The sequence below is a fragment of the Aquarana catesbeiana genome, linkage group LG05 (genome assembly GCF_042186555.1).
Source record: "Aquarana catesbeiana isolate 2022-GZ linkage group LG05, ASM4218655v1, whole genome shotgun sequence".
Lineage (NCBI taxonomy): Eukaryota > Metazoa > Chordata > Amphibia > Anura > Ranidae > Aquarana > Aquarana catesbeiana.
The window spans coordinates 639,818,116-639,844,768 of record NC_133328.1 but is presented as its reverse complement, the minus strand read 5'-3'; the positions used below and the strand labels follow the sequence as shown (position 1 = coordinate 639,844,768).

The following is a 26,653-nucleotide window of genomic DNA, read 5'->3' as shown; positions in this document are numbered from 1 at the left end:
CTTGTATGGGGGGGTCACAGGAACGAGAATGAAAGGGTCACACAATCGTCCAAAGAAGCGTTAGCTCCTCTGACAACACTGACTGTGGCTTTCTGTCCTGGTGACAACCACCCCATTCCTTGTATGGTAGCCACAGGGACAGGAAGTGAGATAAAATTTCTCCAATGGGAGTCACTGACCCCACAATTAGAAGCAGTTAGGCTTGTATGTGGGGGCCCCAGTTCTGCCCTCCGGTGTGTGGCCCTCATACACCCTCAGCACTCACTCTCCCCCATGCACGGCCTTCTCTGTCTCCATAGGAGGTGCCGTTCCGCCCCGGAAGACTCTTCCTCGTCTCTCTTCCGCCCCGGACTCAGCTGCTGGTGAGTTTCTTGTCTCCCTTCCACCGACTCCGTCCGGTCTTCCGGCCGCCCTCCCTCTACATTCTTTCACCGCTACACGGGGTTTCGGCCTGCGCGTCACCGGCCTCGCCTCACCGTACCGCCGCCGCTCTAACGCGGCCCTCCCCCGTGCCCGCAGGAAAGCCCCCGGTCTTTGTCACTGCAGTAGGCCGCGCTCCGCCCTCCGCTCCCGCAACAACAGCTGCTGCCGTCTCTAGGACAGAGAGCCGTTCACACCTCATTGCACTCCATGGAAACGGCCTTTGTTTGGGGATAAAAAGCCACAAATAATGTAATTATATAAATGTGTGTTATAGATAGACCATCAAAAACCTTCCAGACATGACCCAGAACACCTCGGAGCCTTATGTAACCAAGGGCAACCACCTTTGCTTCAAGGCAATTTTTTTTTTTGGTTTCATAACAAATGGAGTACCCCCCTAAATCAGGTGTCTTCATCAGAGTGCCCCCCTAAATCAGGTGTCTTCATCAGAGTGCCCCCCTAAATCAGGTGTCTTCATCAGAGTGCCCCCCTAAATCAGGTGTCTTCATCAGAGTGCCCCCCTAAATCAGGTGTCTTCATCAGAGTGCCCCCCTAAATCAGGTGTCTTCATCAGAGTGCCCCCCTAAATCAGGTGTCTTCATCAGAGTGCCCCCCTAAATCAGGTGTCTTCATCAGAGTGCCCCCCTAAATCAGGTGTCTTCATCAGAGTGCCCCCTAAATCAGGTGTCCTCATCAGAGTGCCCCCCCTAAATCAGGTGTCTTCATCAGAGTGCCCCTCTAAATCAGGTGTCTTCATCAGAGTGCCCCCCTAAATCAGGTGTCCTCATCAGAGTGCCCCCCTAAATCAGGTGTCTTCATCAGAGTGCCCCCCTAAATCAGGTGTCTTCATCAGAGTGCCCCCCTAAATCAGGTGTCTTCATCAGAGTGCCCCCCTAAATCAGGTGTCTTCATCAGAGTGCCCCCCTAAATCAGGTGTCCTCATCAGAGTGCCCCCCTAAATCAGGTGTCTTCATCAGAGTGCCCCCCTAAATCAGGTGTCCTCATCAGAGTGCCCCCCTAAATCAGGTGTCTTCATCAGAGTGCCCCCCTAAATCAGGTGTCTTCATCAGAGTGCCCCCCTAAATCAGGTGTCTTCATCAGAGTGCCCCCCTAAATCAGGTGTCTTCATCAGAGTGCCCCCTAAATCAGGTGTCCTCATCAGAGTGCCCCCTAAATCAGGTGTCTTCATCAGAGTGCCCCCCAAAATCAGGTGTCCTCATCAGAGTGCCCCCCAAAATCAGGTGTCCTCATCAGAGTGCCCTCCTAAATCAGGTGTCCTCATCAGAGTGCCCCCCTAAATCAGGTGTCCTCATCAGAGTGCCCCCCTAAATCAGGTGTCTTCATCAGAGTGCCCCCCTAAATCAGGTGTCCTCATCAGAGTGCCCTCCTAAATCAGGTGTCCTCATCAGAGTGCCCCCCTAAATCAGGTGTCCTCATCAGAGTGCCCCCCTAAATCAGGTGTCCTCAGAGTGCCCCCCTAAATCAGGTGTCCTCAGAGTGCCCCCCTAAATCAGGTGTCCTCAGAGTGCCCCCCTAAATCAGGTGTCCTCAGAGTGCCTCCCTAAATCAGGTGTCCTCATCAGAGTGCCCCCTAAATCAGGTGTCCTCATCAGAGTGCCCCCTAAATCAGGTGTCCTCATCAGAGTGCCCCCTAAATCAGGTGTCCTCATCAGAGTGCCCCCTAAATCAGGTGTCCTCATCAGAGTGCCCCCCTAAATCAGGTGTCTTCATCAGCGTGCCCCCCTAAATCAGGTGTCCTCATCAGAGTGCCCCCCTAAATCAGGTGTCTTCATCAGAGTGCCCCCCTAAATCAGGTGTCTTCATCAGAGTGCCCCCCTAAATCAGGTGTCTTCATCAGAGTGCCCCCTAAATCAGGTGTCTTCATCAGAGTGCCCCCTAAATCAGGTGTCTTCATCAGAGTGCCCCCTAAATCAGGTGTCTTCATCAGAGTGCCCCCCTAAATCAGGTGTCCTCATCAGAGTGCCCCCCTAAATCAGGTGTCCTCATCAGAGTGCCCCCCTAAATCAGGTGTCTTCATCAGAGTGCCCCCTAAATCAGGTGTCCTCAGTGTCCCCCTAAATCAGGTGTCCTCAGTGTCCCCCTAAATCAGGTGTCCTCAGTGTCCCCCTAAATCAGGTGTCCTCAGTGTCCCCCTAAATCAGGTGTCCTCAGTGTCCCCCTGAATCAGGTGTCCTCAGTGTCCCCCTGAATCAGGTGTCCTCATCAGAGTGCCCCCCTAAATCTGGTGTCTTCATCAGAGTGCCCCCCTAAATCTGGTGTCTTCATCAGAGTGCCCCCTAAATCAGATGTCTTCATCAGAGTGCCCCCTAAATCAGGTGTCCTCAGTGTCCCCCTGAATCAGGTGTCCTCATCAGAGTGCCCCCCTAAATCAGGTGTCCTCATCAGAGTGTCCCCCTAAATCATGTGTCCTCATCAAAGTGCCCCCCTAAATCAGGTGTCCTTATCAGAGTGCCTTCTAAATCAGAGTGTCCCCCTAAATCAGGTTTCCTTATCAGAGTGTCCCCCTAAATCAAGTGTCATCAGATTGCACCCCTAAATCAGGTGTCCTCATCAGAGTGCCCCCTTAAATCAGGTGTCCTCATCAGAGTTTCCCCCTAAATCGGGTGTCTTCACCAGAGTGCCCCCCTAAATCGGGTGTCTTCACCAGAGTGCCCCCCTAAATCGGGTGTCTTCACCAGAGTGCCCCCCTAAATCGGGTGTCTTCACCAGAGTGCCCCCCTAAATCGGGTGTCTTCACCAGAGTGCCCCCCTAAATCAGGTGTCTTCATCAGAGTGCCCCCCTAAATCAGGTGTCTTCACCAAAGTGGACGTCTGTAAGGGGGGGGGGCTGATATAAGGTGACTCTGATCTAACGGGGGTGGTGACTGCTGATTTAATGGTTGGTCAGCAACCATTATGTCAGCAGTTACCACCCCCCAATTAGAGACCCCCATTAGCTCACAGTCCCTTATATCAGTGCCCCCATCTTCCTTAGAGGGAGACCCCCCCTATATCAGCGCCCCCCCACCCACCCGCCCCCTGACGCTTCTATCATTTTGCACCTTACCGACGGGAGGGACACTGTTGCCGCTGCAAGCAAGAGAGTGTATGAGAGGGAGCCGGAGTTAGGGGGCGGAGCTGGGAGGTGGAGCGGCTGCGGCCCTATGGCTAGGAAGAGCTCATGTGTGCACAGCAGCAAAAGCGTCATTGGTTGCTAGGAAACCGGCGGTCCTGGCAACCAATGACTGCAAAGCAGATCACTCAGGTAGAGGGGAGGCTGGCGGGGAGAAGGCAGGGAGACACACAGAATAGTCAATCGGCGAGCGCAGAAGACAGGAATCTTATTCCTCATTGGGTTTGAGTGTCTGAGATGCCGCACTGGCTCCATGATCCACACGGGGGCGGGAAGGATCACTAGCCCCGATGTCCCTTTAATAGAGTCTGCACACCCAGGAGGCGGGAAGGATCACTAGCCCGATGTCCCTTTAATAGGAAAAAAGGAAAGTACTATTGGGAGTACTACCAAAGATCGGACTTTATAGGCCAGGAAACAATGGAGAAGAAAACAATATAAATAAACACATTTATTGAAAAAATACAGACATAATCTTCAAAAAAAGAGTAAAAACCATCATATATATGCATCTGTGTTGTTAGTGCAGTGAGCCCTTGTGCGTCTACGCGTTTCGCCGTTAGGCTTCTTCAGGACACGACCAAGGTACAAAAAAGGTAACAGATGAGGTGCTGCAGCCAGCTGTCTCACAGGGGCACGTTCCCATACCTCATCCTCCATGTACAGCGTGCTAACAACTCAGGCTTTACTAGCCATGAGCATTGTTGAATTCTATTAAGGGGCGTTTTCCTCTGTATATATTGGATGTTAATGTTGCTTCGCTGGCCTCATACATGTGTGGAATGTAAGGTTTTGCCTGCCCCTGTTGAGAAAATCTGAAGCTCGCTTACTATTCAGAATTTTGAAAATTCGTCGCTCACCTAGGTCGTGGGTATATACAATAGTGCACTCCATTTTAAGAGAGATTCGTTCTCTCATCTGTTACGTTTTTTGAACCTTGGTCGTGTCCTGAAGAAGCCTAACGGCGAAACGCGTAGACGCACAAGGGCTCACTGCACTAACAACACAGATGCATATATATATATATATATATATATTTAATGGTTTTTACTCTTTTTTGAAGATTATGTCTATATTTTGTATTTTTTCAATAAATGTATTTATTTATATTGTTTTCTTCTCCATTGCTTCCTGGCCTATAAAGTCCGATCTTTAGTAGTACTCCCAATAGTACTTTCATTTTTTCCCTCAATATTTACAGACGTGGAAATTAAGTGCTCTTTCTTTCTATGTCCCTTTAATAGGGTCTGCACACCCAGGGGGCAGAAAGGCTTGTCTGATCACATGACCGCTGTGATTGGCTGGCACAGTGGTCACATGATTGGGAGCCGGTCCCGCTGACTGTCAATCATTAGCAGTGACTGAGAGGTGTCTTTGACAGCTTAGTTACTGTGCAGGGAGCTCTGCCATCCATGAACGCACATGTGCATAGTGTGAGCATTAAAGCACAACCTCTTTGCCGCCGAACATACAGTATGTGGTGCATATGTGGTTAATTAATTATGTATACTAGCACATCATGGCTCCTTGGGGTCCATTTTTATTCATTTGCAGAGATTTAAAGTGATATATATATATATATATTTATTTTTTTTTTTTTAATAACAAACATGTTATATTAACTTGCTCTGTGTAATGGTTTTGCACAGAGCAGCCCCGATCCTCCTCTTCTCGTGTCCCCCATCGGCGCACCCGGCTTCTCCCTGCAGAACAAGCAGCTTGCAATGGGGGGGCACCCAAGAAGGCTCGCTCCCACACTGCAGCTCTGCGTTGTCCAATCACACACAGAGCCACAGCTCAGCTCTGCCCCCTTGCTCTCCTCATTGGATCGCTGGCTGTGATTGATAGGAGGGATAGTCCCCGGAGAACTGAGGATCACGATAGGGCTCAAATAATTAATTGGGGGGGGGGGGGGGGGGGGGGCTGCTGCACTGAGAAGGTTCTATGCATGAAGGTAAAAAACCTTTGAGCCTTCACGCGCTGTCCATGGTGCTGATTCTGCTTTAACCATTTGCCAACCGCCCTATACCAGTTTTACTGGGCGGCCGCGCTGCGCAGGATCACATATATATATATATAGCATTTTAAGAAGGAAGTTTCATGGAAAAAAATTACATTTTAAATAAGGAACTTTGAAGCAAAATAAGGGTCAGTGCAGCCTCACCATTGCCACATTGCAGCCTGATAAATGCCCATCTGCAGCCTCACCATTGCCACATTGCAGCCTGATTAATGCCCATCTGCAGCCTTACCATTGCCACAATGCAGCCTCATCAGTGCCCATCTGCAGCCTCACCATTGCCACAATGCAGCCTCATCAATGCCCATCTGCAGCCTCACCATTGCCATAATGCAGCCTGATCAGTGCCCATCTGCAGCCTCACCATTGCCACAATGCAGTCTGATCAGTGCCCATCCGCAGCCTCACCATTGCCACAATGCAGTCTGATCAATGCCCATCTGCAGCCTCACCATTGCCATAATGCAGCCTGATCAGTGCCCATCTGCAGCCTCACCATTGCCACAATGCAGCCTGATCATTGCCACAATGCAGTCTGATCAATGCCCATCTGCAGCCTTACCATTGCCACAATCCAACCTGATCAATGCCCATCTGCAACCTCACCATTGCCACAATGCAGTCTGATCAATGCCCATCTGCAGCCTCACCATTGCCATAATGCAGCCTGATCAATGCCCATCTGCAGCCTCACAAGTGCCATCAATGCAGCCTCATCAGTCCACATCAATGCAGCCTCACCATTGCCATCAATGCAGCAGCCTCACCATTGCCATCAGTGCAGCCTGATCGATGCCCATCTGCAGCCTAGAGGGGACAGGGAGGGGGGCGGGACGAGCGCAGACAGATTACATACAGTGAGAATCTCCTATGATAGACAGAACAGTGGTCCAATGGCGGCCCAGGAGACGGGACTTCCTATTACAGAGGCCGCCAAGTAAACAGGAGATTCTCACTGTATGTAATCTGACAGCGCTCATCCCGCCCCCCTCCCTGTCCCCTCCGAGGCAGCTAAAATTGAAGTATTGGTGTATAACACGCACATACTATTTGCACCCGATTTTCATGGTGAAAAAGTGAGTGTTATACGCCAATAAATACAGTGTGTGTGTATATATATATATACCGTGTATATATATATATATATATATATATATATATATATATATATATATATATATATATATATATATATCTGCATATTTATATCTATATACGTGATCCTGCACTTCTGGGTATCGGGCGTAAGTGCATGCCGCAGCTCGCTCCTGCAGTGATTCTAAACAGCGGGAACCACGGACTCAATGTCCACTGGCACTGACTGATCGTTCGGTACGGAAGCAGAACAGCGGTCTGTCTACGTAAACAAGGCAGATCGCCGTTCTGTCGGTAAGGAAGGCATGGATCTTGTGTTCCTGCAAAGTAGAGACTAGGATCCACGTCTTCCCCTAGTACAAGCACCTCCCACACTACAGTAAAACACTGGATTTAACCCTTTGATCGCCCCTGATGTTAACCCCTTTCCAGCCAGTGTCATTAGTACAGTGACAGTGCATATTTTTAGCAGTGATCACTGTATTAGTGTCACTGTTCCCCAAAAAAGCGTCAGTGTCCAATCTGACCGCCACAATATTGCAGTCCTTGCTATAAGTCACTGATTGCTGCCATTACTAATAAACAAAAAATATTCCATAAATCTATCCCAAAGTTTGTAGACGTTATTAACTTTTGTGCAAACCTATCAATATACTCTTATTGGGGTTTTTTCTTTAAACAAAAATATGTAGCAGAATACATGTTGGCCTAAATTTATGAAAAAAAATTTGATTTTTTTTTTAATTGGTTATGTTTTATAGCAGAAAGTAAAAAAAATTATTTTTTTTTTTTCAAAATTTTTGGTCTTTTTGTTTATAGCGCAAAAAATTTAAAAAACCCCAGAGGTGATCAAATACCACCAAAATAAACCTCTATTTGTGGGGAAAAAAGGACAAAAATGTTATCTGGGTACATCCTCTGACGACCGCGCAATTGTCAGGTAAAGTAACGCAGTGCCGTATATCGCAAAAAAATGGCCTGGTCATGAAGGGGGGGGGGGGTAAACCTTCTGGAGCTGAAGAGGTTAAAGAGAACCTGTAAAGCAGCCGACGCTAAATGGCGGACCGTCAGTATACCATCCGGACCGCCGCAGCTCTCGCCGTTTAGGGGACGTTCTGCCCAGCAGCCATCACTGCCGCCGCTGTTATTCTCCCAGAGCTGACAGCGGGAGGCGGGACAACTCTGGATGGAAGGCGGGGTCTGCCCGAGTTAACAAGCAGGTAATTGGTTGCTAGGATGCAGGGTGGTCCTTGCAGCTCCTGCCCTCTGTCCACACCTGCTGTTCCTCCCACCCCCACCCTGTCTGTGTAGGGGTGAAGGGGGACTGAAGACACTAATGGGGGGGTGATAAAGACAAAAATGTGAAGGGGGGTATTTTGATGTAAAGGGAGGGACTGTGATGTGAAAGGGAGGACTGAGGATGCTGATGCAAGAACTGGATTGTTATATGAGGCTTGGTTTAGATTTGCGTGCGCACATCACTGGTAGGGCAGCCCATTTTTACTTAAGGGGCCGAGGCTCATATGCTGTGGTAGAGGCCGTCATAGGTATACAAAATATATTCAAATATACAGTATCTCACAAAAGTAAGTACACCCCTTAGTGACATTTGTGTAAGTATTTTCTTCTATCTTTTCATGTGACAACACTGAAGAAATGATACTTGTCTACAATGTAAAGTAGTGAGTGTACAGCTTGTATAACAGTGTAAATTTACTGTCCCCTCAAAATAACTCAACACACAGCCATTAATGTCTAAACCGCTGGCTACAAAAGTGAGTACACCCCTAAGAGAAAATGTCCAAATTGGGCCCAAAGTGTCAATATTTTGTGTGGCCACCATTATTTTCCAGCACTGCCTTAACCCTCTTGGGCATGGAGGTCACCAGAGCTTCACAGGTTGTCACTGGAGTCCTCTTCCCCTCCTCCATGATGACATCACAGAGCTGGTGGATGTTAGAGACCTTGTGCTCATCCGCCTTCCATTTGAGGATGCCCCACAGATGATCAATAGGGTTTAGGTCTGGAGACATGCTTGGCCAGTCCATCCCCTTTACCCTCAGCTTCTTTAGCAAGTCAGTGGTCATCTTGGAGGTGTGTTTGGGGTGGTTATCATGTTGGAATACTGCCCTGCGGCCCAGTCTCTGAAGGGAGGGGATCATGCTCTGCTTCAGTATGTCACAGTACATGTTGGCATTCATGGTTCCCTCAATGAACTGTAGCTCCCCAGTGCCGGCAGCACTCATGCAGACCCAGACCATGACACTCCCACCACCATGCTTGACTGTAGACAAGACACACTTGTCTTTGTACTCCTCACCTGGTTGCCGCCACACACGCCTTACACCATCTGAACCAAATACGTTTATCTTGGTCTCATCAGACCACAGGACATGGTTCCAGTAATCCATGTCCTTAGTCTGCTTGTCTTCAGCAAACTGCGGGTTTTCTTGTACATCATCTTTAGAAGAGGCTTCCTTCTGGGACAACAGCCATGCAGGCCAATTTGATGCAGTGTGCGGCGTATGGTCTGATCACTGACAGGCTGACCCCCCCACCCCTTCAACCTCTGCAGCAATGCTGGCAGCACTCATACGTCTATTTCCCAAAGACAACCTCTGGATATGACGCTGAGCACGTGACCTCAACTTCTTTGGTGGACCATGGCGAGGCCTGTTGTGAGTGGAACCTGTCCTGTTATACCGCTGTATGGTCTTGGCCACCGTGCTGCAGCTCAGTTTCAGGGTCTTGGCAATCTTCTTATAGTCTAGGCCATCTTTATGTAGAGCAACAATTCTTTTTTTCAGATCCTCAGAGAGTTCTTTGCCATGAGGTGCCATGTTGAAATTCCGGTGACCAGTATGAGAGAGTGAGAGCGATAACACCAAATTTAACACACCTGCTCCCCATTCACACCTGAGATCTTGTAACACTAATGAGTCACATGACACCCGGGAGGAAAAATGGCTAATTGGGCCCAATTTGGACATTTTCACTTAGGGGTGTACTCACTTTTGTTGCCAGTGGTTTAGACATTAATGGCTGTGTGTTGAGTTATTTTGAGGGGACAGCAAATTTACACTGTTATACAAGCTGTACACTCACTACTTTACATTGTAGCAAAGTGTCATTTCTTCAGTGTTGTCACATGAAAAGATAGAAGAAAACATTTACAAAAATCTGAGGGGTGTACTCACTTTTTTTGATACTGGGTTATAATTCTGTTGTATTTTCCTCACATTATATATTTTTCCTCCTAGGTGATGAAGCGTCCTCCATGCTCCGCTCCGCATTTTATTCTACCCATCCCTGAACTCCGGACTCTCCACCTTCCTTCCTCAGAGGTGGTATAACCCATCATGGCGGAGATGCTTTTAAACGTGGACGTGGCGGACGGACCGTCCGGCGGACACGCCAAACACGAGAACAGCAAGCACCAGCGTTTCCTCAAAAGGAGAAAGTTTTTGGAAAAAAGAGGTTTCCTGAAGCAGAAGCAGTTGCCCCAAAAGACCCCCAACAAGAAAAAGGAGCAGCCAACGAATTCCTGGGCCCACAGCAATCACAATGGACAGCACCGGACTGACAGACCACATAGCAACTTTTTCTGTCCTAACCAGCAGCCGCCCCCCTCCGGGAGGGTCACCACGGGCGCCCCGTGCCAGCCCGGTACTCTGACCGTCAGCATCGCCCCCGGCGCTAATCATTCCCGCTGCGCAACGTTCACGCCGTTCAAGGGCCACTGTTCTTCCAAGCCGGCTGAGACCGGTCACCTGCCACCTCGACCTTCTCTTCACCAGCAGAAGATCAGCCTGCTGAGCGAGTTTGAGAGCGGAATCCCCCCGGACTCTTCCACCCCCAGCTACAAAATAGTGGCCATAGACTGTGAGATGGTGGGCACGGGGCTGAAAGGAAGCATCAGTGCCTTGGCCCGGTGCAGCATCGTCGGTTATAACGGGGACGTGGTGTACGACCGGTACATCAAACCAGCCAGTCCCATCACAGATTACAGGACAAAATGGAGCGGAATACGGAGGGAACACTTATTCAACGCCATTCCGTTCTCTGTTGCACAAAAAGAGGTGAGAAGCCGCCGGTTACTGGGAGTCAGCCAGGGATTCGGTTTATGTTATTCAGATAAAAAAAAAATTACCGGCATCTAGAGTGATATTAAAGCGGGATTCCGGACAGAGAATTTTTTTTTTTTAAAGTCAGCAGCTACAAATACTGTAGCTGCTGACTTTAAATAAGTAGACTTACCTGTCCTGGTTGCCCGCGATATCGGCCGCCCGAGGCCGACCCGTCTCTCAGCTCTCGGGTCCCGGCACCGCCATCCTAAGTAAGGGAAACAGGCAGTGGAGCCTTGCCGCTTCACTGCCAGTTTCCTACTGCGCACACGCGAGCGCCGCGGCGATCTGTGAATGGCCCTGTGGTTTTCTGGGAACACACACAGTTCCCAGAAGGCAACAGGGCCGCTCACCAAGGAGCAGGACACGCCGCGGAATAGGAAGAGGCAGATTAGGAAGACTGCCTAGCAACAAGGGTTTAGGTAAGTTTACATTTTTTTTTTTTTTTTTTTCAGATTTTTTTTTTTTACATTTTTTTAGTATTTTTCATGCAATTTTTTATTTTAGGGTGGCCCACCACTTTAAGGCTCGGTTCACACTGCTGCGATGTGAGAACCCATGCAAATCCAGTTCGGGTTCCCGCATTGCATGTCACCCGCTAGAGGTTCACATTGCCCTATGCGAACCGCTGCGGGTGTTAATAGAAAGTTAATGACACCCCTCGGTTCGCATATGGCAGTGTGAACTGTCAATTCGGACAGGAATCGGATCGGGTGGGTGTTCTGGTGCGGACCAAAAAAAAAAGGGTCCTGCACGACTTTGTTTTCCGAATGCGATGCAAATTCAGCCATACAATCTGTGGCTGAATTTGCAACGCATAGACATCGCATGTGATTTGCACAGCAGATCGAGAGGGGGCTCAGGTGAGTATTGGGGGGAGCTGTGGGGGGAGCAGCACACAGAAGAATTTTTTTTTTATCTTCATTCATAGTCTTTTTTCCTTTGGACTTGTGGGGTTTAGCACCAGATCTACCAGATCTACCATTATGGTGACTGGATTCAGGGATTGGGAGCAGCGTACCCTCATACTTCCATCCATAGAGCCTGATGGCACCGCCAACTGTTCAGGGAGGGAGCTGTGTACCTGGTACCATCAGCACCATGGAAGTGCATTAAATAAAATATATATATTTCATTTTATATATATTAAAAAAATGTGTGTGTATAAAGCACAAGTGATAGGAAAGATAATTTATACCACATACAAATATTTTATATATTTACCGTATTTATCGGCGTATAACACGCACTTTTTTCCCCTTAAAATCAGGGGAAAATCGCGGGTGCGTGTTATACGGCGATCCCCTGCGATCCGGAGCTGTCAGAACGAAAAAATCGCTGACCGCGATTTGAAAATGGCGCCGCCGGCGCCGAAATGCACAGTGCCGGTCCTCGGCTCTTCTCGGCCGCTTTCGGTTTCACTCGAGCGCCGCCCGAACCTAGCCGAGTATACTCGGCTAGTTTCGGATAGCTCCGCTCACCGTCCGAGTGGAGCCGAAAGTGAACGAGAGCCGCCGAGAAGACCCGAGGACCGGCTCTGTGTATTTCGGCGCCCGCGGCGCCATTTTCAAATCGCGGTCGGCGATTTTGAAGCTCAGAGGCTTCAGCAAGACTGCACTGGGGCAAGGCTGGACTGGGGCAAGGCTGCACTGGACACTGGGGAAGGCTGCACTGACATGGCTGCACTGACATGGCTGCACTGACATGGCTGCACTGGCAAGGCTGCACTGACATGGCTGCACTGGGGCAAGGCTTTACTGAGAAGGCTGCAATGATGGGCATTTAAATGTAAGTTTTTTTCCCTTCAAGTTCCCTCCTAAAAGTTTTTTTTCCTTAAAATTCCCTCCTAAATTGAGGTGCGTGTTATACGCCGATAAATACGGTATATATATTTTATATTTATTCTCAAAATAAAGCAAAAACAATTAGTGGAAAGATGTGCTGTTTAATGCACTGTCCATGGTGCTGACTTGCACTTGTCATAGATAGAGATTTAAAAAAAAAAAAAAAAATATATATATATATATATATATATATATATATATATATATATATATATATATATATATATACATTTAATTATGTATTAACGGAGCCAAATCCGTTCAAGCAGATCCATCAGCTCAGCGGGGGGATCTCTCCGCTGATCCCCGCTGAGCAGCCGGATAAAAGGCCCGTGTCCGCTCCAGTATGCAGAGCAGACACGGACACAGCCTGCTCTTCGATATGGGGCAGTCGGATGGAAACGTGTTGCTTTTCCGTTTCCAACCAACTGACATCCAATCCGATCCGCTAAACGGATGGCAAGCGTACCCCCATCCGTCTGTTTTTAGCGGATCAGGTTACAGCAGACACATTGTCCGCTGACATCCGCCGCTTCATAGAAATCCGATCGGGTCCGTCTGAAAATCTGACAGGTGGGCCCGATCGGTCCGCTGGTGTGAAAGGGGCCTAAGGCTCATACAGACGGGCGTATGATTTTAAAATCTTGCCCGTACACTGTAAGCATGTAACACTTGTGCTATGTCTGACCTCACTTCTCTTCTGGATCCTGAGAGGACCCCTCCGCTGGACAGCCAATTGGAAGTGTCTACATTATAGCATGTGTGACATGGACCCCCGAAGAAGGACCCTGCCTCCTGCAAACAGAAGACAAGAATGGGGAATCACGTGACCGTGGCTTCAGGTAAGTAAAAGGGAAATAGTGTCCTGCATGTCAGCGATCTGTTAGAGTAGGGATATGGGGGGGAGGGGGGGTTTATGATTTGTCTGGAGATGGGCTTTCACCACTTGACTACCAAGGTATGTTTATACATGGCATGGTGCACAAATAGTTAAATCAAGCTCACAGCTGCTGCTGGGTTTCAAGGGGTTGTAAAGCTTCGTGTTTTTTCACCTTAATGCATCCTATGCATTAAAGTGAAAAAACACCTTGCACTCTCCGTCGGCGGCCATGTGATTCAGTCGGCGGCCAAAATACCTCCTGAGATGTGTGCAAACCTGGTGGCCAATTATGATTCTCCTGTGTAGTTCTGGGCTGATTTCTCACCGTTCTTATAATCATTGAAACTCCACGAGGTGAGACCTTCCATGGAGCCCCAGACCGAGAGAGATCGACAGTTATTTTGTGTTTCTTCCATTTGCGAATAATCGCACCAACTGTTGTCACCCTCTCACCAAGCTGCTTGGCGATGGTCTTGTAGCCCATTCCATACCTTGTGTAGGTCTACAATCTTGTCCCTGACATCCTTGGACAGCTCTTTGGTCTTGGCCATGGTGGAGAGATTGGAATCTGATTGATTGCTTCTGTGGACGGGTGTCTTTTATACAGGTAACAAGCTGGGATTAGGAGCACTCCCTTTAAGGAAGTGCTCCTAATCTCAGCTCTTTACCTGTATAGAAGACACCTGAGGGGGACAGAAATCTTGCTGATTGATAGGGAATCAAATATTTATTTCACTCATTAAAATGCAAATCAAATTATAACTTTTTTGAAATGCGTTTTTCTGGATATTTTTGCTGCTGTTCTGTCTCTCACTCCTAAAAAAAAAAAACGACCAATAAAATTATAGACTGATCATTTCTTTGTCAGTGGGCAAATGTACAAAATTAGCGGGGGGATCAAATACTTTTTTTCTGCTCACTGTATGCATACTGTGCTTGTATCCTTTTTAAAAAAATCTTTCATAAAAATGCTAATTTAATAAAAAAAAAAAAAAAAAGCCCTTCCTTGGCTCTTAAAGGCTAAGTTCACTTTAAAAAAAAAATAAAGTAATAATAATTGCACATTTTTTTTTTTTGCAGGTAAGGAGCCTGCAGAGCATTGCACCAGCAATCAGCAGATTATGGACGCAATGTCAGGCTCTTATGCCCTGTACACACGACCGTTTTTGCCGTCGGAATAAACTCTGAAGGTTTTTCCGACGGAATTCCGCTCAAGCTTGTCTTGCCTACACACGGTCACACCAAATTCCGACCGTCAAGAACGCGGTGACGTACGACGTCTCGTACTTGCTTCAGCACATGCGTCATTTTTGGTACGTCGGAACAGCATACAGACGAGCGGTTTTCCCGATAGGAATTAGCATTTTTATGAAAGATGTCAGACGGACCTGTACATGTGATTTCCTGAGTAGGAGGACCTTGCGGGGCGCTGCAGGATTTCAGTCCTTCACGGCGTAGTGCGTTACCAATTGTTTTCTTGGTGACTATGGTCCCAGCTGCTTTGAGATCATTGGCAAGATAAGTTCCAGAAGATTGCCCGGCCAATCGCAGCGCACACATTCGCAGTGAGTGCGCAGCCGGGCGCCCACTGTCACAATCCTGGCAGGGGAGAGGAGGGGGAGAGGAGCGGGGCATCGCTGGACCGTGGGGCAGGTAAGTGTCCGATTATTAAAAGTCAGCAGCTACACTTTTTGTAGCTGCTGACTTCTATATGGGTGGAACTCCGCTTTAAGTTATTCTCATTGCTGACCATTCCTTCCAACAGTCTTAGTTGCCTGGGAGGTCAGTGCAGTTCCTTTTTACAATGGAAACTGATTAACCCATTGTAGGATCAGCAGTTGTGGGAAACACGGTTCCTTTGGCTACAATAGAATAAACCCCCCCCCCTCGTCCGCCTGGCTCTGGAACTGGCCGGAGCTCTTATATTTATTTGTATGCAGGATGATGTCTGAAAATCTTTTGTGTTCTTCTGCAGATCTTAAAGATCCTTCATGGGAAGATAGTGATCGGTCACGCCATCCACAATGACTACAAGGCCTTAGAATACTTCCACCCCAAGGAGATGACCCGAGACACCTCGAAGATACCATTGCTGAACCGCAAGGCGGGTTTCCCGGAGAAGGAGATGGCGTCACTAAAACGTCTGGCCAAACAGCTTCTCCGCAGGGACATCCAGGTAATATATTTACCCGCCTTCTCATGTCTGCTGTGCCAAGATTCTGGGTGCATTAAAGGATAAGTACACGTTCAAACAAAGTACGCTTCTCCTTTTTGCGCCCCGACTGAAAGCGGAGTTCCACCAAAAAGTAGAAGTTCTGATTTAAGGACTCTTCACCCGCTTACATGCCACATTTAGCTTATCATTTTTTTGGGGGGAGGGAGCGGGTACCTAGTTTTGACAGTTCCCACTTCCGCTTGGGCCGCCTAGGCAACTTAAGCAGAAGTTCTCCTCTCACCCCTCCCTCCCTGCAATCTTCTGGGACACATCGCAGGTCCCAGAAGATTGCCTGGCCATTGAGGAGGGGCAGTGCGCACCCGGCTGTGAAGCTGCAAGCTGTCGCAGCCAGGTGCCAACACTTGTGATGCCGGTGCCGGGGGAGAGGCGAGAGTTCGGGCGACCGCATCGCTGGATCGTGGGACAGGTAATTGTGTGTGTTTATTAACCACTTCAGCCCCGGAAGAATTTACCCCCTTCCTGACCAGAGCACTTTTTGCGATTCGGCACTGCGTCGCTTTAACTGACAATTGCGCGGTCGTGCTAAGTGGCTCCCAAACAAAATTGACGTCCTTTTTTTCCCACAAATATAGCTTTCTTTTGGTGGTATTTGATTGCCTCTGTGGTTTTTATTTTTTGCGCTAAAAAACAAAAATAGAACGACAAAAAATACGCATTATTTTTTACTTTTTGCTATAATAAATATCCCCCAAAAATATATTAAAAAACATTTTTTTTCCTCAGTTTAGGCAGATACGTATTCTTCTACATATTTTTGGTAAAAAAAAATCGCAATAAGCGATTATTGATCGGTTTGCACTAGGGGTGCAACGGATCAAAAAACTCACGGTTCGGATCGTTCCTCGGATCAGGAGTCACGGTTCAGATCATTTTCGGATCAACAAAAAAAAAATCTCCCCCACTGTAATATCCACAATCTCCCTATTGGCAGGGTGTGGCAGAGTATTGGCAGAGTATTGCAGGGTATTGGCGGGTATATTAGCAGGGTATTGGCGGGGATATTGGCTGAGTATTGGCAGACTATTGGCAGACTATTGGCAGGGTATGGCAGAGTATTGGCAGGGTATGGAAGAGTATTGTCAGGGCATGGAAGAGTATTGTCAGGGCATGGAAGAGTATTGTCAGGGCATTGCAGAGTATTGGCAGGGCATTGCAGCAGGGTATTGCAGAGTATTGGCAGGGTATTGCAGCAGGGCATTGCAGAGTATTGGCAGGGCATTGCAGAGTATTGGCAGGGTATTGCAGCAGAGCATTGCAGAGTATTGGCAGGGTATTGCAGAGTATTGGCAGGGCATTGCAGCAGGGTATTGCAGAGTATTGGCAGGGTATTGCAGCAGGGCATTGCAGAGTATTGGCAGGGCATTGCAGAGTATTGGCAGGGCATTGCAGCAGGGTATTGCAGAGTATTGTATTGCAGAGTATTGGCAGGGTATTGCAGCAGGGCATTGCAGCAGGGCATTGCAGAGTATTGGCAGGGTATTGCAGAGTATTGGCAGGGCATTGCAGAGTATTGGCAGGGTATTGCAGCAGAGCATTGCAGAGTATTGGCAGGGCATTGCAGAGTATTGGCAGGGCATTGCAGAGTATTTGGCAGGGCATTGCAGAGTATTGGCAGGGCATTGCAGAGTATTGGCAGGGCATTGCAGAGTATTTGGCAGGGCATTGCAGAGTATTGGCAGGGCATTGCAGAGTATTGGCAGGGCATTGCAGAGTATTGGCAGGGCATTGCAGAGTATTGGCAGGGCATTGCAGAGTATTGGCAGGGCATTGCAGAGTATTTGGCAGGGCATTGCAGAGTATTGGCAGGGCATTGCAGAGTATTGGCAGGGCATTGCAGAGTATTTGGCAGGGCATTGCAGAGTATTGGCAGGGCATTGCAGAGTATTTGGCAGGGCATTGCAGAGTATTGGCAGGGCATTGCAGAGTATTGGCAGGGCATTGCAGAGTATTTGGCAGGGCATTGCAGAGTATTGGCAGGGCATTGCAGAGTATTGGCAGGGCATTGCAGAGTATTGGCAGGGCATTGCAGAGTATTTGGCAGGGCATTGCAGAGTATTGGCAGGGCATTACAGAGTATTGGCAGGGCATTGCAGAGTATTGGCAGGGCATTGCAGAGTATTGGCAGGGCATTGCAGAGTATTTGGCAGGGCATTGCAGAGTATTGGCAGGGCATTGCAGAGTATTGGCAGGGCATTGCAGAGTATTGGCAGGGCATTGCAGAGTATTGGCAGGGCATTGCAGAGTATTTGGCAGGGCATTGCAGAGTATTGGCAGGGCATTGCAGAGTATTGGCAGGGCATTGCAGAGTATTGGCAGGGCATTGCAGAGTATTGGCACTTCTGCCATCTCTCTCCTCCACTGTACAGATCAGTACACAGAGGGGAGAGAGGAACCGGCGTCATGACATGTCATTTGACGGAGCGATCACGTGCTAAACAGCCGCCGGGTGTACCAAGATGGCTGCCGCTCTGGAGCTAGGCCAAAGCCGCGGCCTTTCCTATGGCCGAGGCCACAGAGCGCTCCGCGGATCGCGGGTGTCCCGTACGGATCAACCTCCGCGGATCGGATCACGGATCGATGACGATCCATTGCACCCCTAGTTTGCGCAAAAGTTATAGCGTTTACAAAATAGGGGATAGTTTTATGGCATTTTTATTAATAATTTTTTTTTTTTTTAAATGGCGGCGATCAGCGATTTTTTTTTTTTTTGTGACTGCGACATTATAGCGGACACATCGGACATTTTTTACACATTTTTGGGACCATTGTCATTTATACAGCAATCAGTGCTATAAAAATGCACTGATTCCTGTGTAAATGACACTGGCAGTGAAGGGGTTAACCACTAGGTGGCGGTGTAGGGGTTAAGTGTGTCCTAGGGGCGTGTTTATAACTGTGGGGGGGGGGTGGCTACGTATGACACATCACTGATCTCTGCTCCGATGACAGGGAGCAGAGATCGAGTGACACTGTCACTAGGCAGAACGGGGAGATGCTGTTTACATCAGCATCTCCCCGTTCTTCCTCCCTGTGAGGCGATCGCAGGTATCCCCGCGGCGATCGAGTCCGCGGGACCCGCGACCCGACTCACGGAGCTTGCCGCGGGCGTGCACGTCCGCTGGCCGCCTCTTAAAGGGCAACGTACAGGTACGTGGTTTTGCCTGTACGAGCCCTTCTGCCGCAGTATATCTGTCTGAGGCGGTCGGCAAACGGTTAAAAGTCAACAGATACACATTTTGTAGCTGCTGACTTTTAATAAACACAAAAAGGACTGGAACTCCGCTTTAACCCAACCCACCCTCCTCCTCCACGGATTAATACTTACCTTGACCCACGACCGTGGTTCTGCTGTTTGTTTACATTTAGCACAGCAAGTCTTCACTATCCTGGCCATGTCTGTGAATCACAGCTCCTTAGACTTCTATGGGTCGATGTCTTGCCTTTGGCGTATTAAAGTGGTTGTAAAGGCACAAGGTTTTTTACCTTCATGGATTCAGTGCATGACGGAAAAAAAACCCTCTCTCTGCAGCCCCCCCCCCTCCCCCACCAATACCCAAGCTCCCTGTCGATCTAGCAATGTCCACAAGAGCCTTGGCTCTCTGGGGACTCGCACTCCTGATTGGCCTTTGACGGGAGCCATTTGTCAATCACAGCCAGCGAGCCAATCAGGAGACGGGAGCGGGGCCAAGCCGCGGCTCCGTGTGTGAATGGACACACAGAGCCGCAGCTCGGGAGCACACCTGCTTGGGTGCCCCCAGAGCAGGCTGCTTGCTGTGGGGGCAACCAGCAGGAGGGAGGGGCCAGGAGCGCCGACATGATCCGGGCTGTTCTGTGGAAAACCATTACACAGCGCAGGTAAGTATAACGTGATTGTCATTAAAAAAAAAAAAGGCAAGACTTTACTATCGATTTAATGCCCAGGTGCAGCCAACACCGTGAGCCTTGTGGCTTTGGTTATAGACAAACAGAGGAACCATGGCTGTCGGATCGAGGTAAGTATACATCTGTTTAGGACTTTAGGGGAAGGGAAGGTTGGGTTAGATCAGGGTTGGGGGATAAAAAAGATAAATATTTTCCTGCAGTTGAACTTTACACTTTATTTGTAGCATTATCTTGCAAAACTGGTATCTTATCTTGTATTGGGCATTGTGGACAGGGCCAGGACAAGGGGTGGGCAGAAGGGCGCTTGTATCATGTGAGGTTGGGGGGGAGCACCAAGCAGAGTTCCTGATGCTACAAGCTGACAGGATTGCTGACAGCAGCGTCACTACTCCTGTCAGCTTAGCGTGGGTAGGGACAAGCCATATCTCTGGAGGTGGAGAGAGCCGGGAGGTGCGGGCTGTGCTTTCTCCCCTCTCTAGCTCCACACTACAACTGCTACAGTGCTCCAGATCGGGACTGGGCAGGGTTTATTTACCCACCCCTCTCTCCTCCCAGCAGCGAATGTGGGTAGGAGGCGGGTAAGCAAACTCTCTGAAGTCCCTATCTGATAGCCGACGTATCACTGAGCAGCGATCCCATAGCCTTGCAGCAACATCACTGCTCGCCGGCTGCCTGTCAAAAGGGTTAGAAGTCATCTTCCCTAGGCTCCTCCCCAGTTCTGAAAAAGGGCGCTAGAATTAGTTGAGCTGAATTAAAACACGTACTCTTACATCTGGGGTACAGGAAGATCAGCAAACAGACAGCCCCAGAAACACCATGGACATCCAAAAGGGGCACGGCCGCATGGAACAGCATCACATTAGTCAAAACTGGCGGGTAGAGTGGTGGCGGGCACAGGAAAAAAAACGCCAGCTGTTAAAGCTCAGTGGTGATGTCAGAGGTGGGCGGGATTGGAGCAGCTGTCAAACCTCAGCCAATGGGATGGATTCAGGGCAGGCCGATCTGGTTTTTTTGGGGGCTCTTTTTTGAGTCGTTTGTGCTGGGACCTGACGTTTGCTCCAGTCCCGCCCACCACTGACATCACCACTCAGCTTTGACAGCTGGCGTTCCTCCAGCGCAAGGACAAGAGGTGCCGGGTGTTTTCGGTCCTTTTTTATTTTTTTTTTTAGCAAAAAATAAAAACCCCAGCGGTACTTAAATACCACCAAATGAAAGCTCTATTTGTGTGAAGAAAATGCTAATAATCTAACATGGTTACAGTGTAGCATGACCGCGCAATTGTCATTCAAAGAGTGCGAGCGCTGAAAGCTAAAAATTGGCCTGGGCAGGAGGGTGGAGGTGGGGGTGCCCGATAAGTAAGTGGTTAATACGTGAGGACAGAGCGCCGCTGAGATATACAGAATAAGGAGCTCTTCTAACTTCATAATGTAAGCTTCCATGTGCCAACATTGCTGGGGGGGGGGGGGGCGCTCTCTATAAAAGCAGCAAATTTGGCCTGGAACAGGAAATGATGTCATAATGAGAGAATTGGTGGGATCAACAGGTAATCATTCCTTTCCTTCCTCCCTTTGTAGGTGGGCAGAGGCGGCCACTCTTCCGTGGAGGACGCCAGGACAACGATGGAATTATATCGCATTGTGGAGGCCGAGTATGAAAGAGAGCTGGCATCCACGGGTCCAGATTGATAAACTTTTTTTTGGGGGGGGGGGGGTTTCAGATTTATATATGGGAACATATCAACTGTTACTTTTTACTGCTTCATTAAATAAAAAAAAATGGAACCCCGGACTGAACGCCATCGCTGGTTTGATTTCTACTTTTTTTGTCCGCACCAGAATCGGATTACATGGGTATTCACACCTATGCGATCTGTTTCTGCAAATCGCACTGCGTTTTCGCAAACCGATTTCGGGGTGTCGTTAACATACACTCCGTAGCGTGTAGATGTGCGTACTCAGCTTTCCGAGGTTTTACAGCTGCAGGCATCATCCCAGTACTGTTTTTTTAGAGCCGGCGATCGGCTATCCAGGTATAACAACCGATGCGGCTATATACCGGAGGAGCGGGAGGGGACGCCGCCGCTTCCCGCCGCTCTTACCGGGCCTCCCGTTCCATCGGCAGGCCCGATGACCAATCGGCCGTCTCCGGTGGCTGGGGACGGGCTGGAACTAAGCCGTGGGCAGCTTCGTTCCAGCCTCCTAATCGTAAACACGGAAGCGACGTCATGACGTCACTTCCCGTTTACTTGGCTGCCAATGGCGCCGGTTTAAAAAAAAATATACAGTATTCAGAATTGCCGTTTTCGGCGATCTGAATACTTTGAAGTGCAAAGGAGGGATCGGGGGTCTTTTAGACCCCCAATCTCTCCATAAAGAGGACCTGTCACCACCTATTACTGTCACAAGGGACGTTTACATTCCTTGTGACAGCAATAAAAGTGATTACATTTTTTTTTTAAACACAATTTATAAATATAAAAATAAATAAGAAAAAAAAAAAAAAATTTAAAGCGCCCCCGTCCCCGCGAGCTTGCGCAGCAAAGAAAACGCATACGGAAGTCGCGCCCGCATATGTAGATGGTGTGCAAATCACACATGTGAAGTATCGCCGCGATCGTCAGAGCGAGAGCAGTAATTCTAGCACTAGACCTCCTCTGTAACGCTAACCTGGTAACCGTAAAAAAAAATTTAAAGCGTCGCCTATGGAGATTTTTAGGTACCGTAGTTTGTCACCATTCCACGAGTGCGTGCAATTATAAAGCGCGACATGTTTGGTATCTATTTACTCGGTGTAACATCATCTTTCACATTTTATTCAAAAATTATTTTTTTTTTAATTAGAATTAAAAAAGGACAACAGTAGAGTTAGTTGGTATCTAGTTACTCGGTGTAACATCATCTTTCACATTATACAAAAAAATTGAGTTAACTTTACTGTTTGTTTTTTTTTAAATTCATGAAAGTGTCCCTTTTCCCAAAAAGTTGCATTTAAAACACACTGCTGCTCAAATACCGTGTGATATAAAATATTGCAACAATCGCCATTTTATTCTCTAGATTCTCTGCTAAAAAATATGTATAATGTTTGGGGGCTTTAAGTAATTTTCTAGCAAAAAATACGGATTTTAACTTGTAAACACCAAATTTCAAAAATAGTCTTAGTCATGAAAGGGTTAAATAACAAAAAGATTATACAAGGTTAATAGTGGATGTTGCTAAAATATAAATTTAATGCTCACAAGTTTGTCCCTCCTGTTGTGGCCGTTGCCATTTCGATTGCGGGCATGTGAAGCCCAATCGATATCTCTCCCCGTATTAGCTTTGGAGAGGTGCATGCTGGGCAACCAGCGTGCACCTCTCGATCCCGCGCATGCGCGATTCACCGGCCGTAGCGCCCGATTGTTTCTAAAGTTGCCATAACGACGGGCGGCGACGGAGGAAGGTCCCGCCCCGTTGTTATGGCAACATCACAGTACTGCCCACAGAGACCACATGATCATTTCCCAGGAGCACAGGCGAGGGAGGAAGTGACGAGGAGCTCTGCGGACCAGGAATGTGGGCAGATTAGGAGGATTACATAGCAACAGGGCGATTCTGGTAAGTATAAAACATTTTTTTCCTCCAAATGCTTTTTTATAGGTTTAGAGGAGTCCGATTCTGAAAAAAAAAAATTTTAGGGTGGGATTCCGCTTCAACACACACTCCGCCATCGGTTCGCATGAACAGGTTGCGGTTTTTGACGCGGTGTGGAATCTGCAAGCGAATTTGCTGTGAATTCCGTACTGTATCAGTATAAAACGGGCCCTACACCTGCTTGGAGTCCAAAATTTGTTTTATTAAAAACTTTTGATTTGCTACAAATTTCCATTTCGGTGACCACACAAAGGCCCCCATCATCGGGGCTCTGTCACTATGACACACAAACATTCAGCCGCGGGTTGGAGCAATCGGCTGCCGAACATTCCTGTGTCACAAATCTCAGTTTTCACATTCAGGCCCTCGTTTGGACTTGCTGTTGGAAGGTGGCAAAGATGCGCGGTTGCGACGCGTATGTGCCGCCAGCCAACCACCTTCTCTCTTAGGTGGAACTACACTGCATCTGAAGACCACAAACCAAAAACGATTTTTTTTTTTCCTGTCTCCGTCCTTCATTTTGCTAAGAAATCACTTTAAAAGACACCACCCAGCATTTCTGGTCCGTGGCCATCTTGAGTAAGGGCAGATGATTCATGTAGCATTTACTTCCTGGAATCCATCCCTTAGCTCAGGCATGCAGGCAGGAGGGTGTGCTTAGCTGAGAAAACCCCTCCTCCCCTTCCTGAAGACTCCTGGGATGTATGACATCATTTGCCTAGTATAAACACTGGCTAGGCACACAGTTAACCCTTTGATCACCCCTGATGTTAAAGTGATTGTAAAGTCTCTTTTTTTTTTTTTAATTATTTTTAGTAAATAACAAACATCTTATACCTACCTGTGAAATGGCTTTGCACAGAGCAGCCCCGATCCTCCTCTTCTCGGGTCCCCCGCCAGCGCTCCTGGCCCCTCCCTCCTGTTGCGTGCTGCCCCCACAGCAAGCAGCTTGCTATGGGGGCACCCGAGGTGAGCCGCAGCTCCTTGTGTCCACGGCCTGGCCCCGCCCCCTTTCTCTCCTCCCTGGATCACTAAATTTGATTGACAGCAGCGGGAGCCGATGGCGCCGTGCTGCCGTCTCAGCCAATAGGGAGGGAGGGCCTCGGGCAGCCGAGATACTCTTGCAACATCGCTGGATAGAGAGGGGGCTCGGGTAAGTATTGGGGGGGTGCTGCACACAGAAGGGATTGTAAAGTCTCGTTTTTTTTTCCTATAAAAATAATAAACATGTTATACTTACCTGCTTTGTTGTAGTGGATTTGCACAGAGCGGCCCGGATCCTCCTCTTCTCGGGTCCCTCTTCTGTGCTCCTGGCCCCTCCCTCCTGTTCATTGCCCCGACAGTAAGCAGCTTGCTATGGGGGCACCCGAGCCGGGTCACAGCTCCCTGTGTCCATTCAGACACGGAGCCCCGACCCAGCCCCGCTCCCTCTCTCCCCTGATTGCCTAGCTGACTTTGATTGACAGCAGCAGCAGCCAATGACCCAGCCCCGCCCCCTCTCTCCCCTGATTGCCGAGCTGACTTTGATTGACAGCAGCGGCAGCCAACGGCACTGCTGCTGTGTCTCGGCCAATCAGGAGGAAGAATCTCGGACGGATGAGACATTCGTGGACATCGCTAGACAGAGAGGGACCAGAGGGTAAGTATTCGGGGGGGGGGGGGGTAAGGGGGGGCTGCTGCACACAGAAGGTTTTTTATCTTAATGCATAAAATGCACCTTTTGACTTTACAAACACTTTAACCCCTTACCAGCCAGTGTCTTTAGGACAGTGACAGTGCATATTTTTATTATAGCACTGATCACTGTATTAGTGTCACTGGTCCCCAAAAATTGGCAGTTAGTGTCAGAATGTCCACCGCAATATCGCAGTCCTGCTATAAGTCGCTGATCGCCGCCATTACTAGTAAAAAAAAAAAGTTAAAAAAAATTAAAATATCCCATAGGTAAGTATAAACAGGAGGTATGAGTGGCGCTGCCAAATTCTAGTGCTTGGTTTATTATAAAGTGAATAAAATTAAATAAATAAAATAAAAATACATTTATGTGCACTGCCCCTTTAAATTGTGTGCTAGATGAATATATGTGTTCCTGCTGGGAAACTGATCGAGCCACCTAATTATAACATATTTCCATAAATAAAAAGCATGCTAACACGTGTTAGTAAGAATGATATTAAAGTGCTATCATGCCCAGACAACAAAAAAACTTGTGTGGAAAATGACAATTTATACAGTCAGTCCATAAATATGTTTAAAAGTGAAGAAATCGTGAGTCCATATAAACTCTTCCAATTCCAAACGAATGGTTTGGACGAACCGATGCAACGAATGGGCAGCCCTTTCCGAAGCGCCGCGAGACGGGCGCTTTTAAACCCCTTCTTCGTCCGCTAGCGGCGGAAAAGCGCCGCTTAACCGCTTCAGCCCTGGGAGAATTTACCCCCTTCCCGACCAGAGTGTTTTTTTGCGATTCTGCACTGCGTCACTTTAACTGACAATTGCGCGGTCATGTGACGTTGCACCCAAACAAAATTGACGTCCTTTTTTTCCCCACAAATAGAGCTTTCTTTTGGTGGTATTTGATCACCTCTGCGGTTTTTATTTTTTGCGCTATAAACAAAAAATAGCAACAATTTTGAAAAAAAAGCAACATTTTTTGCTTTTTGCTATAATAAATATCCCCAAGAAATATATAAAAAAACTTTTTTTCCCCACGGTTTAGGCCGATATGTATTCTTCTACATATTTTTGGTAAAATAAAAATCGCAATAAGCGTTTATTGATTGGTTTGCACAAAAGTTATAGCGTCTACAAAATAGGGGATAGATTTATGGCATTTTTATTAATAATTTTTTTTTTTTTACCATTAATAGCAGCGATCAGCGATTTTTATCGTGACTGTGACATTATGGCGGACAGATCGGACAATTTTGGCGCTATTTTGGGACCATTCACATTTATACAGCGATCAGTGCAATTAAAAATGCATTGATTTACATGTGTGAATGTGACTGGCAGCGAAGGGGTTAACCAGGAGGGGGCGCTTCAGGGGTTAAGTGTGTCCTAGGGAGTGATTCTAACTGTGGAGGGGAGGGGCTACGTGTGACACGACACTGATTACCACTCCCGATTACAGGGAGCGGTGATCAGTGTCTTGTCACTAGGCAGAACGGGGCAATGCTTGTTTACCCGCGTTCGGACTCACGGAGCTTGCGGCGGGTGCGCGCGCCTGCTATCCAGACCTCGCGAGATCACGTACATTAGCGTGATTTTGCGCAGCGGAGCCAACCTGCTGCAGTAAAACTGCAGCAGCTGGTCCACAACCGGTTAAACAGCACTTAAGCGCTGCTAAAACAAGTAGCGCTTTGGCGCTAACGTTTGGGCGGC

The 26,653-nt window shown here is 48.2% G+C and overlaps 2 protein-coding genes across 2 annotated transcripts in view; one reads left to right on the top strand and one right to left on the bottom strand.

Annotated features, from left to right (window-relative positions):
* METTL25B (methyltransferase like 25B) overlaps window positions 1-312 on the bottom strand; it is a gene marked incomplete in the record, with an annotated part of 43,464 nt that extends 43,152 nt beyond the window's left edge. The window contains 1 exon segment of the mRNA XM_073632429.1: window positions 180-312.
* On the top strand, window positions 211-21,366 carry ISG20L2 (interferon stimulated exonuclease gene 20 like 2). The gene is made up of 4 exons (XM_073632431.1): window positions 211-362; window positions 9,932-10,750; window positions 15,495-15,695; window positions 21,212-21,366. Exons 2-4 carry the CDS (start codon window positions 10,031-10,033, stop codon window positions 21,320-21,322), a joined length of 1,032 nt encoding a protein of 343 aa, XP_073488532.1. The 5' UTR covers window positions 211-362; window positions 9,932-10,030; the 3' UTR covers window positions 21,323-21,366.
* Window positions 21,367-26,653: the final 5,287 nt, after the last annotated feature.

What these genes read in the sequence shown, in the direction of transcription:
- ISG20L2 (XM_073632431.1), top strand. Translation starts at nt 10,031, where the DNA reads ATGGCGGAGATGCTTTTAAACGTGGACGTGGCGGACGGACCGTCCGGC. An exon ending in TCTCTGTTGCACAAAAAGAG is followed by an intron (nt 10,751 to 15,494) that starts GTGAGAAGCCGC and finishes GTTCTTCTGCAG; the next exon opens with ATCTTAAAGATCCTTCATGG. An exon ending in TTCTCCGCAGGGACATCCAG is followed by an intron (nt 15,696 to 21,211) that starts GTAATATATTTA and finishes CTCCCTTTGTAG; the next exon opens with GTGGGCAGAGGCGGCCACTC.